Here is a 17,672-nt window from a genome sequence, read left to right as displayed (position 1 = left end):
TGACCAGAGTGATTTTATGACACAATACCAAAACTGGAGACACAATAATCAGCGCAATATACTAACAAATAATAGATACTTTATTAAAATGCCATATTTACATGTACAGAATAAATGCAAAGTTCAGGTTATCTTTTTTGTATCATTCTCAACTGCTTTCTTTTCATCTTCTTGATCTTCCTTGTGTCTTTGATCTGAAAAGATATAAAGCTAACTATAAACCTTAATTAGAGGATCACATGTGCTGCTCAGGGGTCCCACACAGAATGGTTCCCGAAACACTTTCTTTCGCATCCGTCTCCACTGAAAACCTTGCAGGACACTCTCCTCCAAGTCTACACTGGTTTCGGAATGGGAACTGATCAGATCTCTGTGGAGAGAATTTTCCAGCTTGAGGATGTCCTTTCAAGATGTTCATTGTGTCTTCTTAACTTACACCGTTTACTTAAGTTTTATAATTACAAAATACTGTAACTTTACTAATGCGGAGATGTAGGTTAACCGTTTCTATTTTGACACTAAGAGTCAACATTACGAAAAGCCCTGTAGCAGTTTGAATGTTGTTTTCATCTTAAACACCACATCAAACTTACTGTTTGTACCACTTCCGATTTCTTCTCATTCTCCAGTTTCCTCTTTTTCTTTTCTTCTGCTCGCTTCCTCTTTTTCTGAGAAAATTGAAAGGAATGAGTTGGTAGAGCAAATCATTTCTAAAGGAACTACATAGCATAGCAAAAACTTGAAAAAAGGCGAGTCATCACAAATGACACTTTTAGTCTGCAACTGATGCTATTGACATTTTCCTTTATTACATCCATGCGCAAGAGAAGACAATGAAGAACGAAATTCAAACCAAAACAATCCATTTCCTTAGAAGTTGACACAACTGATTTGTTGAAGTGACCTTGTGCAATAAAGATTTTTCTGAGCAGCATTTGGGAGACAAGTGCTCATCCTGAATGATTTTGGAGTCGTAATCCTTTTCCACTTAACAATTTGTTGTTGCTGTGTAGTAGTTTTGATCTTGAACAGGACCCTGGCTGAGCAATGCTAGCTGCGTACTGACCTCTAGTGTCTCCTGTCTGGCATCCTGTAACTCTTTCTCATATAATTTCATGGCTTTCTTTTCCTTTCGCTCTTCTTCTTTTCTTTTCCATGAAGATCTCAGTGGCTTCACTTTCATTATCTCCGAGTACCTGAAAAAGTTAAAGGACATGCATCATAGTATTCATCCTGACGTAATCAGTGGTTTTAAATATACTTAGCGTCTCGATGAGGTAGGAGTATAGCAAAGCCTGATCTCAGGATGCATAGTATTATGATTTTAGTTTGAATTTAGATGCAGTGTACTTCACTACTTGTGTAGGAGGGCGAGTAAAGTTACTAGTATAGTCAGGCCTGTTGTTGCAGCTATATGCATAACGGCCTAAGATTAGAACAATGAAACAAAGGAAGATGGTGTTTGTGGCCGAACAACCATTTGAAAACATGTTATAGTTCCAACAGATGAACATGTAACGCATTACTTTTCCGAGACACACTGACTGTAGACATGATAATACAATACATTGTATTGTATGGCGTTGTGCACACATGATACACGGCCACGGGGGCCGATACACAGATACAGGGTCAGAGACAAACTTACCTGCCAGTCCTAGGGGTTTTCCAAACACGACCTGACTTTGGACGTCCTCTAGGAATGTTTAATACCCCACCCGAATTGGCCGTTTCTGTAGCCTTTGCCATTATATTTCATAAGAAATTCACCCAAAATACGAATGCACGTGTATGTTGGTTTTCTACATACAAAGAAATAAACTCTGGTAGATTGATTCCAGTTGTACCGGGCAAAGTATCGGTTGTCTCTGGTAAAACTCGTTGCAGCAAGACACAGGTCCCAAGTTTAATTGCAAGGTATAGAAGTCTGAAATGACCTTGTATCTGGGGAAAACGAAATTCTTTTTGCACTGCCTTTGTCAAGCCACTGCCCAATGGTAACCAATGAACAGGTTGTACCCATTGTCCTGTAGCTTTTAGAACTGGTTCTTCAGGCAATGTCGCACATGTTCTCAATTTTGGTTGGTTGGTACATTTATATTAAACCATGTAGCTTTTTTCCAGGCCATGAAAACCTCCAAACCAGCTTGGCCGCATGTCTCCACAAATAGAATGGATCTCGGAAGTAAAATGACACAAAACAAAATCATCCAATTGATCCATATTTTATTACTACACTGCAAATATTGCAATTTCTATACAGCTTCGCCAACATACCTACATGACTGTCCGACTAACTTCATGATTACTGTTCTCATCATGGAGTTCAGTGTTGTTCGGATATCTGAGCAGTACTTCAATTTCATTGTTTCAAGTAAAAATGTGTAATATCATTTTACACTTTATCTAGAGCAAAACATTCTGTTTGCAAATAAAACATTAATTTTCTGATGCTGCTCTCATTTCCTTTGCAACAACATTTTTTATACTGAAACCATTTCACATAAGTCATATGAGACATATCTTCACTTGTATCATGTTTATTGCTGGTCCATTCACACATTTCACTCGTATATTTCTTTCTCATAAAGTCTATTCCTTTGTTCCAGAAGACGAAGTCACCTCATCGACCATCTCAACATCTGTCTTGTGGCTTTTCTCCTCCTGGAACAGAATTGAGAGATTTGTACTACAACATAATGACAGTTAAGTAAGGGCCAAATTCTTCTGCCTCCATCACAATTATTAAGTAGACAAAGTCAGGACATATATAGGCCTACTACACTCCACAACGTGCTAAAAATAAATGTCTAGAAGTTATTCATTTCTTGCACTCAAAATCTCCTTGAATGTCAACTGCAACACATCCCACCAACTTTTTAGAAGTACAACGAATGGGGCCCAGAATTGTATTGTCATAGAAATAAGTTGTCCAAGTAATGAAAGATATGTCCTATCAATAGTCAGAACTGCAAATATCTAACTTTACTAACTCTAAAACAAGGACTTTAAAACAATTTTCATGACAGTCTTAACTCACCTCACTAAGTTTTCGCTTCTTCTCTGGGGCTTGTGGCTCCCTCTCGGGACTTTTCTTTGCCCTGGACATTGGACCCCAGTTTTCAGGCATATCCTTCCAACGCTGAAGACCTCTCTTACGTGACTCGGGATTAGCATCATCTCTCAACTCAAAGCACACTTTGGAGGTGATCTCCTTGTCGAGGATATTTTTGACAACTGAGCCTGTTACCAAACGTTTCTTGGAAACGGGATGTTCCTTTATCCAGTGCCTCATGATATCCTGCACAAGACAAAGAATGACACATTTATCACTACATTTACAACCCCAATACAACCCCCAATATCTCAAGTCCACCCTGGTGGAGACACTCGACTACTGAGAATCTAGGTCAGGTACAGAGAATCTAGGTTTAGTGTGACTCAAAGGACTGCGAATGTAAGTATAAACAATAAGTGAGGTGAAAACCCTCAAAATTAAATAACCTTGTTTTAAGTCACTAGGCCTATAATTGTCCTGCACTAGAAACCACAGTGATATGCACTACCAAAAAAACCGACCTACCCAGATAACACCAACAGGAGCAGTGGTCTTGATTGAATTCTTCGCTGCATGAGAGAAGGACACTTTGTGTCCTAGATTCAAGATGGCTGACCTGAAAATGTTGAAAATTGGGTTTCAAATGACACATTTTAACACTTCACAGATTTTTGAGAGAGTGACAGGCATTTGCAAGGTGGATGGAAGAAATGTCTCACCTCATTTTCATTGTAGGGGTAACTTCACAATGCATCACAGAAGACAGTTCGTCTGCCACATAGTAGAGGGGGACATCTGGAAGCTCTTCATGCATCATTGACAGCATACCTGCAACAGACCAGTGCAAATCAATATAGATTGATAAATGGAACTTTGGATGAAATAACTCTGTATGGTGTTCAGACTATCGCGACATCTGATGCAAAGTGTGAAAAAGAAATCAACTTCAAATGGCTAAACTTGTTGAGATGACCACTTGTTGAATCTGTGCAACTTGTATTGTTTCGGTGAATTATAAATTTTCGGCAACTTTTTGGGGGAACAAGCAGTGACCTTGTCCATTTTGTATTTTAATGCTTTGCCATGTTAGTTTCTTTACAGAAAAGAACTTTGCCTGTTTTGTTAGTAGGAGGCAAGACTTTCTCTTTCCCCTCAACAAAAGGACTGTGTCCTTACCAATCATTCTTTCAGCTGTGCCAAACTTGTCCTTGTTTTTCTTAACACCTTCAATAACTCTTCCCAGAAAGTCGAAGTCATGAATCCTATCTGACCAGATTGGGCCACTGACTTTATGTTTCTGTCCACAGTGCTCACACATTTGATTCACAGGGGGCCCTGTCGCTGCAACAAACCTGGTATTGGTACCCTTGATTTCTAGGTCCCCCAAAGGCTGGAGGTATTGTGCTCCACAGCCTGCGCACCTGTAGATGAGCGACTGTTTACTGGCAGATTGCTTCGCTTTGAACTGTCCAGTGTAAACCTTGACAAATACACGAATGTAGAAATCCACACTGACAGAGAGAAGGGGAACAATGTACCTCGAATACCTGCTGGCATGCGAATCTAAACTGTGAAGAATACTCCGGAGAGCTATTTCATGGCAGCAAGGGCTCCTGACAGCATAGGAACCATACTTGGTGTATGAAGCCTCGCCATTATTACCACACAGAACACCCATGTCAGTGCAAGTAACACAGAGCAGGCCGCCATCAGAGACAGCCTGGACGGCAGCATCTAGAAATCGACTTGGGCTTCCATAAGGATCAACATCAACCACATCGAATCTGTCATAGGGTTGACGGTTTTGATACATTAACATGGAAGCATCACCGAAATTCGCACGTGCCAGATGAGCAACTTCATTCTTTTCCAAGTTTTTTTCAATGTATTTCACAGCAGTGTGATCATAATCATTTACAATTATTTCTTTAACACCTGGTACCTCAAGTGCAAATCTGACAGATCGTAAGCCAGAGGCTGCCAACCCCTCAAGAACACGCATGCCATCCTTGTACTGGATACCAGCTTGGAGTTCAGCTGGGTCAGGTACATCAACATCCTTCACTCCATTTTCTTCAGAACTGCAGGCAACTTTCTTCTTTGCCTTATTCCTTTTTTCAATGAAGAACTCTTTGGCAAATTCGTTGACAACATTAATGGTTAGGTCTCTGTTAAATTCTTGGACAGGGTTATAAAACACAGACTTTTGAAAGTAAACTTCGGCTTTTCCTTCTCTCACAATGTTAACTTCTTCTTCGGTGTCGCCAAATTTGATAGTTGTTGCAGTAGAAGCTTCGGAAGCCACAGCTGGTCCTCCTGTTAATGTTGTCATAGTCTTACAGGTAGAATGAACTAGGGTTCTATATCTTGATTGAAGCAGTTGATTTTGAGTTGGTCTGATAAACCTCGATCCAAACAGTAACCTCAGGCTCAGCATGAGTATATCATAGTTGGGTTTTATATCCTGAAATGAGAACAAAGATAAAAACCTCAAAGCGTCAGGGAACTTCATACATTTCCCTGGCCATGACTGAGGCCAGACATCTTATCTATGATATGTACAGAGTATACATGTGCATGATATTGTGTATTGCAATACATACATTTACTCAAACAGTGATGTACATTACATGGGTATCAGGCTGTTTCGCTACATTGCCAGTTCGCTACAAGTCGTTTCGCTACATGTGGCGGTCGTTTCGCAACATGGTAGGTCGTTTCGCTACATGGGTGGAGTCGTTTCGCTACATGATGGGTATGGTCGTTTCGCTACATGGAGGACGTTTTGCTACATGGATGTAGTCATTATTTTTACTCTATTTTACCCTACTATAATTCCCGGTGGTGACTACAAATTTATTATAGCACAGTTTGCCGGTAAAAAAACTTATACGGTTTGATGGCGCGCAAGGGGTTCTTGTCGTTTGTTCGCACTTGAATGGACCAGTAACCTCATAGACATCCATTCGCGTTGGCTCGCTCAATTACGTACTTATTATTGATTGACAGGGGTCATTCAACCGCACTTCAACGCAGATTTGGAGGCCTTTGCAAGGCCTTCGCGTTGGCTCGCTCAACCGTCTGTATCCGTGTATACGTACTTATTATTGATTGACAGGGGTCATTCAAACGCACTCCAACGCAGATTTGGAGGCCTTTGCAAGGCCTTCGCATTGGCTCGCTCGTCTCACCCATGTAGCGAAACGTCCTCCATGTAGCGAAACGACCATACCCATCATGTAGCGAAACGACTCCACCCATGTAGCGAAACGACCTACCATGTAGCGAAACGACCGCCACATGTAGCGAAAAGACTTGTAGCGAACTGGCAATGTAGCGAAACGACAGTAATTCCTCGGCTGGAATGAAGACATCGATGATGTCAATCTATGGGATGCCGCCGATGGACATGTTGGATGACCTAATGAAAAGTACATTCACGATAATCTTTTGAAGCATTGTCCAACCTGTGTTCACTTATGTGTTACGTTCCTGTGATGTGTGGCGAACAATTAGATTTCAGAAAAAAGATCAGGTTGGGGGAAATGACAAATGTGTGCATTAGCCCATGTCCGATTGTCGGATGCCATTGATTGAATGACCAAATGTAGTCATACCAAGTGTGTATTATGATTATAGAAACTACGTGAATAATAAGTTATTGTATATGATTACCAGATTCGATGCATGTTTGAAAAGATCACCGTATATGGGATCTTTACAGAGTATTTCAACTCGAATCTTACATTTTTTAACAAAACACGAGCCGCTTATTGGCGGATCATTCTGCAATGTTCTGTGGACAGTTCCAAGGACAGACGATGAAGTATGCTCCGCGGTGCTGAACGGGTGGGGATATATCACTCAAAATAACACTAGAAACAATAGAAATATTATCATGCTAAAGCTAAACAAAAACGTAATAAGTGCCAATAAACTCTCAAACTTGCTGTGCCACAAACTGCACACTACGCGAGACATTAAGATAAACGAAAAACTACTTGCAGAGGATGTGGTGAGCGCATGTGGTGAGCGTTGACGGACTGAGGAATTCCCTCTGTCGTGTCTGTCATGTGACCGTCTCATTCTTCTGGCGGGAAACTCTGACGCACGTGGCAGTACTGTAAATCTGATAGGAACCGTAGTTACTTCATTCGTTACTCCATCCGTTACTCTCAAGTGGAATCACTTGCAGTTGAAAGAATTACATCTCATGGGCAGAAAGAACGGTAGGGTGGAGTCCTGATGCATCCTTTTGTTGGTCTTTGACTGGAGATCATAATCACTCGGGACGGGGTAGTTCTGTGATCCTTTTTTATGATGTGAGCATTTGCACAAAGACTTAGTGGTAGATGCCGCAGGGAGGGACAATGTCACAACGTCTGATGATGCTCCAGGGTAAAATAGATGTGGATGCATGAAATCTCGACCCCCCTACAAAATGAGTAGTCCTTTGTGGACCCAAACTGTTCAAGCGATGCTGCAAGGACAATGTTGCCACCTGTGGACAGCCCATGCTGGTGTTGAACAGATTGTGACATTGTCCCTGGGGGGTTTGAAGCTGAGAAGCGAACATTAACCCCCGATTTCCTCAGAATGAGATTTCGGGGAACACGATAATCTGTATCAAAACAAAGGGACTTTTTTTAGCATGACTAGGATTGTGGTTCGGGGCTTATCTTATAATGAATGCCACTGGTTTTTTACCCAGCATGAAAACAGCTCGAGTGGTAGTGAACTACCATGCAAACAAATATTATGATCAATGGACTCTTCCCCTTGGGTGCAAAGGTCAGTATGCGCTTGTAGTCCAAGACAGTGGTTCTGGTCGTTGCAACCTTATGCATAATCCACTTGGTAAGATGACCTCGGGGGGGGGGGGGGGGGGATTTTTTATTTGACCAATTTTTAAGGTCAATATCTGGTAAGCACAACAGTGGCTCCGATGAAAAGTTTCGATTAGTGATGGTGTGTCAACAGGCGAGTCAATAAGAAAAAAAATGTTTCTCTTTCAAAAAAACTTTATTGCTGTACATTACAAAGAAAACAGATGACGATTTGGAATGTAGTGTAGGAGGAAACCTGCATACCGGGAGAAAACCTACGCAGTCGGAGGGAGTCGCCATCTCCATCACACAGGTGACAGGTGCTTATGTTTGAAAAGACTTAATACATTGTATATTATAGTTCATACAATGATCGTAGTACATTATTTTTTGGCTGCACCACTCCGATAGCCCAATACAAGAAGAGGACCGGGAGATATGATAGTTTTTCTATCCCTTTAAGACGTGGTCAACTTCTTTACAAGATGTCACAAAGAAACACTGATAAGTGTCCTTGCAACACAATGCTAAATTGAGATCAAAAACAATAGACTCAACTACATGTACTCCACCACAATGGTTTGAGTTAGCACTAAACCTCTCCATGCATTCATCATGTTTATAATACATTAATAGCTATTGTATTAAAACCTATTGTTCATGCCTTCAGGTGAGCCATGTGAACTTACAATAGATTTGGTCACTGCTGATGATTTGAATAACAAAGGAACCACATTTGTCATGGCCACTGGACAGAGCTGGCTGCCACTTAGCATAACAAAGGGAGCAGTTACGACATGTCGTTTGCATGACAAAAGAGGTGACCTCGACAGGGCAAAGATTAAAAGTTGACTTTGCCATACTTTTTGCCAAGTCATGGAGTCTAGATCTCATTAGACATTTTACAAAATATTTACATGCAAGATTTACAAATACATTCATACAGGACAAAAGTTTTAAAACGTCTAAAAGTTGACGTTTTTAAGCTACACTTTTCTCAATCAATTCAGTATCATGTAAAAAATTGTCATCAAGGAACCATTGTGATCACTCATTGCCCAAGGTGATGTACCCATGGACAACATCATCATCAACAATTTGGGGTCCCTGGTAAGCCATAACAAAACATGCATGCATGCCACCATTGTCGAATGACATGCTTTGACAACGGCTCACAGTGTGACCACTAGGGAAGGATCAGTCTTTAAATTTCGAATAAAACAGTGAGAGTTTTAAATCTGACTGTTTTAGTTCAACTGGAAAGATGTTTTGGTATTTCTTCAAGGAGGAAATTCAAATTCAACAATTCACTGTTGGTCATTTGTCTCGAGCATGATAGTACATGTATTGAGCAACTGAACCAGCCAGTGTGATGTAAGGTCATGGGCATCAGAGCCCAGGCCATGTCAGTTGATTCTGTGGTACTGATGAGATTGAGAAACAGTATGAAAGGCCTACAGTTCCATCAGACACATGTGTTCTTGTTTTGTGGGGTCAGCGAAACAAGAACACATGGACCCCATGTCAAAAGTGATGGATATACCAGTAAATATCTGATGAATTCGGTGATTTTTAAGCATACAAATAACTTTTGCCTGAAAAGAACTTCAGGGTCCTCATCTGGCAGCTGTTGGCTTCTCTGGTAGCCACAAACAACCCATCCCCCAAATTGTTATTCCTTCTTATCTTAAGAACAAAACTTAGCTTGAAAATTATTTTGTTTGGGTTCTGGAGCGACTTATCATTGGCTCCCTTCTTAGCCATAAACAAGCCATAATGATAATTTCAATCCCTTCTTTGAAAAGTGTAAGATTTTGAACCATGGCACAAGTCATGATCATAACCAAACATAGATTAAAACAATCTATGCTTGTCATAAGCAGAGTAAATATTTGCCTTCTCACCATCAGAAAAATTTGAATTTTCATTAAATCACCTTTCAATCAGATATTTTGATAAAACGATAAAGCCTACGGTGACAAAATACAATCTAACCGTCGTACTGTTACTTGACGGCGATGGGAGCATGGTTGGGATGTGCTGGGTCAACAACATCCTTCTCCCTTCTGTGGGACGGCTCATCATGCTGAAAAGAAAAAGACAACATAAAATTAAGGTTGTTCATTCATGCTCAAGTTGATAATTCAATGTCAAGGGGCCGGGCCATTGTGCTGACCGTATAATCTTGTGGTAGTAGACAATTCATGCTGGTTAAGAAAAGTGCTATAGGTTTCAGACGAAGAACTTTTCGAAAACATCTTCTCTATTAAACCTTCATTTAGGACTCTCACGCTGAGCGCTGCTTTGGATGAGCAAGAGACACAAATCTGTGTTCCTCCCCGACATGCCTGATTTCATTACAATGACTAATTCTATCCTTAATCAGCAGTTTCAGAGGGAGGTAAAGGACTAGAATTTGGGAAGTTTTGTCAAAAGGGCGGTTTGGTTAAGGAGCATTTTCCAAGTCATTATTTTGAGCCGAGGTTTAGCTCCACCCTTGTGGTTTTGGTTAGTCAATCAATACGGACATTGCACCAACCCAAGCGGCCTAACCATAACCGCTGAACTCAAAACGAGGCTTTGTTGGCACATGGTGCATTTACACAAGTGCGGTTCATTCTAAATCCAGGTATTTTAGAATACTAACAACGCGATTTTCATCAGAATTGCACAGATGATAGTTTTAACCATTCTTTATATTGAGTGCAAAAAGGTGTTGCCATAATACTGCTTATGTAATAAAACAACACACTTTTACTTTTATTTAATACTTGCAACCAGACCCTGACCATCACTACCAAAGGGTTTCTACCGAGTCTTCAGCTATTGTTTATCAGCAACAGTTGATATTCATGCTCATTACAAATAAGTGCCTGGGCAGCTTTCCAAAGAGGAATCAAAAGGCAGCCGCAAGGTAGGCAAGATAAGTTTAACACAAAGTCACCAATAGGGGTCTCTCACCTCTCAGAGTATGTCGAAACTATTCACGCTGTATGAGGGATACATTTAGTGCTGAATATAACCTGACCCAGTGCTCTTACTTTGCATATTAGTCACCTGAAGATGGCCAATTTAACCCCCCCCCCCCCCTCCTGCTGCTTATAGTCCCCCTTCAACGTAATTAAAGCCTTTGACTTTGCATGTACATAACTAAATTATCCTGTTTACAACCAAGAACATTCTTTATCGTCCAGTTCTTTTTGCAACATTTTATTGTTTTACTAATTGAGATTGGTCCAAACTATCATCACCGCGAGTTTGATGAAAATTGCACTGTAATTGGTGTCGCAAAAATAACATTTGAAAATTGTTCCTCAACAGAGAGCTCACGATCTCTAAATCAGGCCAATGGCTATACCTAAGGGCATTTGAAAAACTGAAATTGATTTGTTTTTATATTACCGTGTGATGGCATCCTTCCGTAGGTATGAGATAGGCTGTCCTCATGGTGGCTGCAGGGTATCATGTCAGGGCTCTATGTCCGTAGCTTTCTGTAAGTCCAGAGAGTCCCTTTCGAGTTAAGATTGTCATTCTAGTCAATTAGAATATTGTCATAATAGTCTATTAGAATGACGGACATTTAAGTGTCCTTCCCATCCACACAGTAAACACGTTCCCTTCTTCATCTTAGCGAAGGTTCTCCTTGAATTGGTCTGTCAAGGCATCGTTTGCTGAACTGTGGTTCATCAATCCTGCACATGGATATCCCTCAGCGCAACCATTCGATCCACTGAATCCACTCGAATCTCCGTCGTCTGCCCGTATCTGTGAGCGACTGGAAAACAAAAAATAAGGTTACTCCATTATTCTACCATGATTGATGCATGTGCCGTAGGGCCTTTCATTCAGTTTTATCAAATTTACCAGTTAATTTTCTAAAAGGCTTAGAATACTGACGACCACAACGCTAGAGTACTTGACACTTGATTAGCAATTCAATTCCAAACTGAGGTTGCTCGTGCAGTTTGAAGATAAAATCAACCATTTTGCGACTTGATGAAACGAACTCAGCCCATGGCGTGTTCACCCATTTACCGTCTTGTCATCTGTTTATATTTACCATATATGCATTGGATTCCTTTGTCATCCAAAATCGTTGAGAGTCACATCTACCATAGCACGAATTGTAGACTGTGGTTGAGTGGTTGGATCTTCTCGACAGCCATCATCTCAATCTGCAGAGGGCTAGATAACAGGAAAAATACATTCAAGGACCTATCTCAAAATGAATAGATTGAAACCAAAAGATTTTCTTCTTTTCATATGGGCGAGATGGTTGTCAGTTGACAGCGTTTTCTTGGGAATAAAATGTTGATCGGCAAACTCTTTGGCAGGCGTAATCTTCATGAATCCTGGCCAATTTCATTTGTTGAAGACATGAAGACAGAGTCTTCAGTTTTTAGTCATAATATTAATAAGGGGGTAGAGGGTTCACAGAAAAGAAATAATTTCTTTTGGCTTCAGTCTATTTGGGATGATTCCTATGTATAAGTTGACATTAATTTCAATGACACCCTTTAAGTTCTACTTCTTTTTTTATTATTTTTCTCTGATCGACTCCTAATTATTTGGTCGTCAAGATTCAGATAAAAATTTCACCCTGTAGACTGCAACATCGTCTTTTGTGTCCATTGTCCCTGTGTCCCTTGTCCCTGTGTCCCTTGTCCTTGTGGCCCTTGTACAATGTTGGCTCGGGCTGCCTAAAAAGAATCATAAATTTTGTTGAGGGGTTTATCTAATTTCTGTGTGTTTCTACTGCATGCTGCGTTCACACTGAATCCGATTTAAAACTGTTTTCCAGAGAGCACTCTCCGGAATACGAATTGGCTACACCAGTTTCGAAAAGGCTGCACCACACTTGGCCTATGCGCATGCAATTCGATTTGAAAAGTGCAACTCTTGCCACGTATTGTAGTAACGTGCCTTTCGCGGATGAGTGTCCCTGCCCTTTGTTGTAATTAGTAGATAATCAAGACAGAACACAAGCTTGTGTGCATGACCCCTGTCAACGGACTGTTTTGATATGTATTAACGCGCACACCACAAGTTTTAATGAGAATCAGTCAATACGAATTCAACAAAGCACATTCAATTGCATTCTTGAACCTAATTGGTTGAAGAGGTTTCAAAACAGATTGAACAGAATTGAGTGTAGCACCCCAATACGTATAAAGTTGAAATTGTACGACAGATTGATACTTTTTTCAGAGTTATTTTGACATCTTCTTTTAATCCAGACATAACTGACGACTAAGTGATGCTTACCCTGTATGGCTCCAACATTGGCAGCAACATCTTCTTGGGGTCCATCCAGTGTCTTCTCGGCTGACGAGTTGGAGGCCGGCTCTCCTTCTTCATCGCCGTCTTGTCGATTTCAGGGGGTGTATATTATTAGCTTTGTGAGGCACAAGGAGGTGAAGAACACTGTTGTTATCCAAAGAGCCCAATGTCTTCGTTATTTGTACTAAACAGGTTCAGCACAAGTCCCACACGGACACGCCTGACATTTCATCCGACGAAATTCCGCAGGTTAACAACAGGTCTTAACCCCAGTCATTCCATCCCCCTCGAGATCAGGTAGGGGATCGCTGGCCAGCTATTGCTTACTATTGTTAACAGTCGTAAGACTTATCCCGCCAACACTCTAAAACAAGGGGACCAATTGAATGACTAGCGACACGCAACTGTTTATTCCCCCCATCAATCAACCACAATGACTCAAAGGGAACACGTACTTTGAACCTAAGTCCATGTCATCACCGTCGAAACTTAGATGAGGACCGCAGAACAAAGTGGCAAGCATGCCTGGGACCCAGCCACCGCGCTTTGGACATGAGATGGACTCAAGTCGCCAGTCACGATAACCAAATACACCAAGCGTATAGCTTGAATCGAACCCAATCTATCATCGTCATTGGTCACCTGGCCTGGCCTGGACAACTGAAAGCTGAATGGGTTCAAATAGATGATAAGCAGGAAACAAAAGAATAACAACTATAATAGCTAGATAACTACGATAGCTAGATAACTACGATAACTACTCTAACAACTAGAATAACAACAATAGCTACAAAATGAGCAAGTCGGTCATCAGACACACTTCCAACTCTCACAACAGTCACCATAGTCTCTCCCCCCCGCCCCACATGACCTCCCGCACCCTTTTCCTATCCCGTCTCAAACACACACACACACACACACACACACACACACAAAACATCTTACTATGGTTACAACTTTTGAATAACCCGCCTGATTTGGAGAGAGAAGTGTCACTGTCAATTCATTTTTAATTACATGACCAAAACATGATATGGAAAAATTTGTACCGAATTTATTACGGCATTTTATAAACATTTCTTGGTATAAAAATCTTTCATTTTGAAATTCAAATTATGGATATGTTGAAAGTTTTAATATCTTTGATTAGTTAGGAGAGTGCACATAATAAAGTTGCAATGGCGATAACAGTTAGAATGTGTTTCGTAATTCGTATTCTTCATGCCAAAATAAATTGTTTCATCCTTTTTCCATATAACTCGCCAATTATAAGTCTGGAATATTTTCACTGCCTTGAGGATCTGTGGGAGTCAAGTTACAAGTTTATTTTACCAACAATAACACAGATTTGACAGTGGCACCTCTATTGACAAGGCAGACGAGTCATAACCAGATACTATACCTACCCTTCTTCTTGGAAATCAAACAAGAATCTTCGAATGCAATTGCGGACAAGGTTGTGTCATCTGAAATAATAAATTGGCACAAATGTGTAATAAAATTACAGCATTTCTGCTTGTATTTGTATTAGTACTCAGCAGTCATTATACTAAATGCCGAAAAATTATGGTTGAATCTCAATTTTTCACATGATTTGCTTTCCTTTGGCAGAGGTTGACCTTATTATGGAAATAAATGTGAGCTAGGTCATGGCATATCATGCCGATCCATCGTCGTGCTGATATACATACCTTGCAAATCATACAAGATTCTTCAGTTGCAATCGCGGAGAGGGTTTTTAGCATCTGGAATGAGAAATTGAAACAGATACATAATATCATCAATTCTACAAGAAGTCATGAAAAAAGCAACTTTCAGCCAGATCCAATGAAAGTACCAGATTTTGCCTGATTCTCTCATGCAATGACTCCTAAAAATACATATTTTCCACAAAAAAATAATCAAAGGAAAGTTGGGCTCTCTTCCAAAATCCCTTTTGCCTGTAAAACGATATAATGTCAAGATTTAGTAGGTGACACCCACCTTTTGGAACATTGATGCTGAACACATGTAATTTGGCTATTTCATAATGTTGAAATGAGTCAAAGTGTGCACACCCTCCCAGAAAGAATATTCTGCTTGCACTGCATGCTTGAACCAAGCATTGGAAGGTATAAAATGTGACAGGTAGTGGTTTTATGTAACACACGCAAACTTTCCTTCAAGGTTGACTGAGTCTGTTGTTGCCTTAGATAACCAAACAAAGGTGTCAGATGTAATACACTAATACGCAGTGAAGCCAGATTGGTAATGAGATTGGCCATAAGCCATGAATAAATAACCTTTTTGATTATTGTGGATTGGGTCTTGCTAGTTTTTCCTAAAACAGATCTTGCAATGAAAACTGGTAGAAAAAAGTCATAATGGTGAACTTGGTGGATACCAACTTTTCGAATTCTGGTGAATTTAGAATAAAAAACCCATAAAAGTCCTGTAGTTTCATGGACGAGGAATTTCATCACATACAGATTTGAGAACGAGAAGTTGAATACACCCTTAGAGTTCATACCGTAGAGAATGCTATTATAGACCAGTCGTAGTACCAAGCACTCAGACCAAAGTATTAAGAGGGCACGTCATCATTGCGTAAATTCAGGAAAGAACCCTTAAGATGGAATGACAACATTTTCATGAGCTCAGAAACAATTAATTACAACTTAAACATGACTTAGCTAGGAATAATTTCCAACAAATATCTATATGATTATGAAATACGCAATGTTGGTGAACAGAGCGCCGTTCGAAACAACAGTGAAACTCGGCCCCTTTTCATCAAATTTGGTAACTCATGACAACGGAGCCTCAGAGGTGTCCTATTTATAGCGAATCCAGTCAGACTTTTAGCACATACGCGTACATTCAGGGAAGACTCCCTGACGAGACCCGAGGCGAATTGGCACTGTGATCAGTCGTGCTGTCACCTGATCACGGCAACACTGGACGCTCGTGACTGCGCCATTCATCATTAAAATCTATATCTTTACGCATCTGTTTGACACAAAAACATTGTTGCTGTTGTGAAAACTATATCACACATGCACGACATCCTTAAAGTTAAACTGTCTTTTATCTATCGAAACATAACATTAACAAGAAGGCTTTACATCCATGTTACAAGCAGCGCACTATGACTAGGCCTAGGGCCTAGGCCTATTAATATAGGCTACACTGGATCAGTGTGTGGACGATCAAACTCATGGATTGTAGTAGGCCTGGAGGGACTATATGTGAGAAATTCAACGGGTGTAGGCCTACTGTATCAGTGTATGTAATTTTCGACATTGTACGGACCGAAGATCGGGAGATTGTTAATTCACACATAACACACACACCGACACAGGTGACAGTGTGAGCACTGAGTGAGTGACACTACTGAAGTGAGTGTACAACAGTACATAGGCCTACACGTCACGGTATCAGGCTGTTTCGCTACATTGCCAGTTCGCTACAAGTCGTTTCGCTACATGTGGCGGTCGTTTCGCTACTTGGTAGGTCGTTTCGCTACATGGGTGGAGTCGTTTCGCTACATGATGGGTATGGTCGTTTCGCTACATGGAGGACGTTTCGCTTCATGGGTGGAGTCGTTACGCTACATGGATGTAGTCATTATTTTTACTCTATTTTACCCTACTATAATTCCCGGTGGTGACTACAAATTTATTATAGCACAGTTTGCCGGCAAAAAAACTTATACAGTTTGATGGCGCGCAAGGGGTTCTTGTCGTTTGTTCGCACTTGAATGGACCAGTAACCTCATAGACATCCATTCGCGTTGGCTCGCTCAATTACGTACTTATTATTGATTGACAGGGGTCATTCAACCGCACTTCAACGCAGATTTGGAGGCCTTTGCAAGGCCTTCGCGTTGGCTCGCTCAACCGTCTGTATCCGTGTATACGTACTTATTATTGATTGACAGGGGTCATTCAAACGCACTCCAACGCAGATTTGGAGGCCTTTGCAAGGCCTTCGCGTTGGCTCGCTCGTCTCACCCATGTAGCGAAACGTCCTCCATGTAGCGAAACGACCATACCCATCATGTAGCGAAACGACTCCACCCATGTAGCAAAACGACCTACCATGTAGCGAAACGACCGCCACATGAAGCGAAACGACTTGTAGCGAACTGGCAATGTAGCGAAACGACAGTAATTCCATTACATGTACTACTGTAGCCTACAGTTAAACAGTATTGGAATTGCACTTGCAGAATACGGGACAAGTTCTTGGCCGCCTAAAGCAACAGTAAATTACTAGTAAAACAGATTCATTAAGAGCACATAAGAGCACCTTATCACATTGTCAAAAAATATTTACCAAATCACGAGAACAATCACTGAGAAATGCAAGAAAAGGCAAGATTTCACAAAATTTCGGGAGTGATTTTCGTGAAAACACGTGAACTGGACATTTCAGGACAGAAGTACCAAAATTGAGATACGGTAGGGTATTGGGAACTGAATTGAAAATTCGATGAATGTAATTATTAGAAATTCATTATCCTATTA

The 17,672-nt window shown here is 40.7% G+C and overlaps 2 protein-coding genes and 1 long non-coding RNA gene across 7 annotated transcripts; all 3 read right to left on the bottom strand.

Moving 5' to 3' along the window:
- Nucleotides 1-59: 59 nt before the first annotated feature.
- On the bottom strand, nt 60-1,798 carry LOC135483698 (coiled-coil domain-containing protein 86-like). The gene is made up of 4 exons (XM_064764696.1): nt 1,649-1,798; nt 1,067-1,196; nt 594-668; nt 60-194 (listed from the first exon to the last, which is right to left on the bottom strand). Exons 1-4 carry the CDS (start codon nt 1,747-1,749, stop codon nt 129-131), a joined length of 372 nt encoding a protein of 123 aa, XP_064620766.1. The 5' UTR covers nt 1,750-1,798; the 3' UTR covers nt 60-128.
- Nucleotides 1,799-2,221: 423 nt separating this feature from the next.
- Nucleotides 2,222-7,090, bottom strand: LOC135501294 (tRNA (guanine(26)-N(2))-dimethyltransferase-like). 2 transcript variants are annotated; one of them, XM_064793344.1, is made up of 6 exons: nt 7,064-7,090; nt 4,235-5,522; nt 3,778-3,886; nt 3,584-3,674; nt 3,041-3,301; nt 2,222-2,664 (listed from the first exon to the last, which is right to left on the bottom strand). In XM_064793344.1, exons 2-6 carry the CDS (start codon nt 5,493-5,495, stop codon nt 2,593-2,595), a joined length of 1,794 nt encoding a protein of 597 aa, XP_064649414.1. In that variant the 5' UTR covers nt 5,496-5,522; nt 7,064-7,090; the 3' UTR covers nt 2,222-2,592. The 2 variants fall into 2 exon arrangements, with proteins under 2 accessions (XP_064649414.1, XP_064649404.1); XM_064793334.1 differs by lacking the exon at nt 7,064-7,090 and adding an exon at nt 6,734-7,017.
- A 1,001-nt stretch (nt 7,091-8,091) lies between these two features.
- Nucleotides 8,092-17,590, bottom strand: LOC135501281 (uncharacterized). 4 transcript variants are annotated; one of them, XR_010449577.1, is made up of 9 exons: nt 16,456-16,601; nt 15,148-15,222; nt 14,856-14,909; nt 14,571-14,630; nt 13,150-13,831; nt 12,484-12,584; nt 11,945-12,069; nt 11,287-11,659; nt 8,094-9,970 (listed from the first exon to the last, which is right to left on the bottom strand). It is a non-coding gene; the product is annotated as an uncharacterized LOC135501281 (long non-coding RNA). The 4 variants fall into 4 exon arrangements; XR_010449576.1 differs by having other exon boundaries at nt 8,092-9,970; nt 14,856-15,222; nt 16,456-16,604; XR_010449575.1 differs by lacking the exons at nt 15,148-15,222; nt 16,456-16,601 and adding an exon at nt 17,482-17,590 and having other exon boundaries at nt 8,095-9,970.
- Between the last annotated feature and the right edge of the window lie 82 nt (nt 17,591-17,672).

Source organism: Lineus longissimus, chromosome 2 (assembly GCF_910592395.1).
Source record: "Lineus longissimus chromosome 2, tnLinLong1.2, whole genome shotgun sequence".
In the NCBI taxonomy this organism is placed as follows: Eukaryota; Metazoa; Nemertea; class Pilidiophora; order Heteronemertea; family Lineidae; genus Lineus; species Lineus longissimus.
Note: the sequence above shows the minus strand (reverse complement) of the source record. Positions and strands in the feature narration are given on the sequence as shown.

Coding starts and splice junctions, on each gene's coding strand:
- LOC135483698 (XM_064764696.1), bottom strand. CDS start 1,749: ATGGCAAAGGCTACAGAAACGGCCAATTCGGGTGGGGTATTAAACATT. Junction 1,197..1,648: donor AAAACCCCTAGGACTGGCAG/GTAAGTTTGTCT, acceptor TAACTTTTTCAG/GTACTCGGAGATAATGAAAG. Junction 195..593: donor AATCGGAAGTGGTACAAACA/GTAAGTTTGATG, acceptor ATATCTTTTCAG/ATCAAAGACACAAGGAAGAT.
- LOC135501294 (XM_064793344.1), bottom strand. CDS start 5,495: ATGCTGAGCCTGAGGTTACTGTTTGGATCGAGGTTTATCAGACCAACT. Junction 3,887..4,234: donor CACAGCTGAAAGAATGATTG/GTAAGGACACAG, acceptor GGTCTGTTGCAG/GTATGCTGTCAATGATGCAT. Junction 3,302..3,583: donor CTCCTGTTGGTGTTATCTGG/GTAGGTCGGTTT, acceptor TGTCTTGTGCAG/GATATCATGAGGCACTGGAT.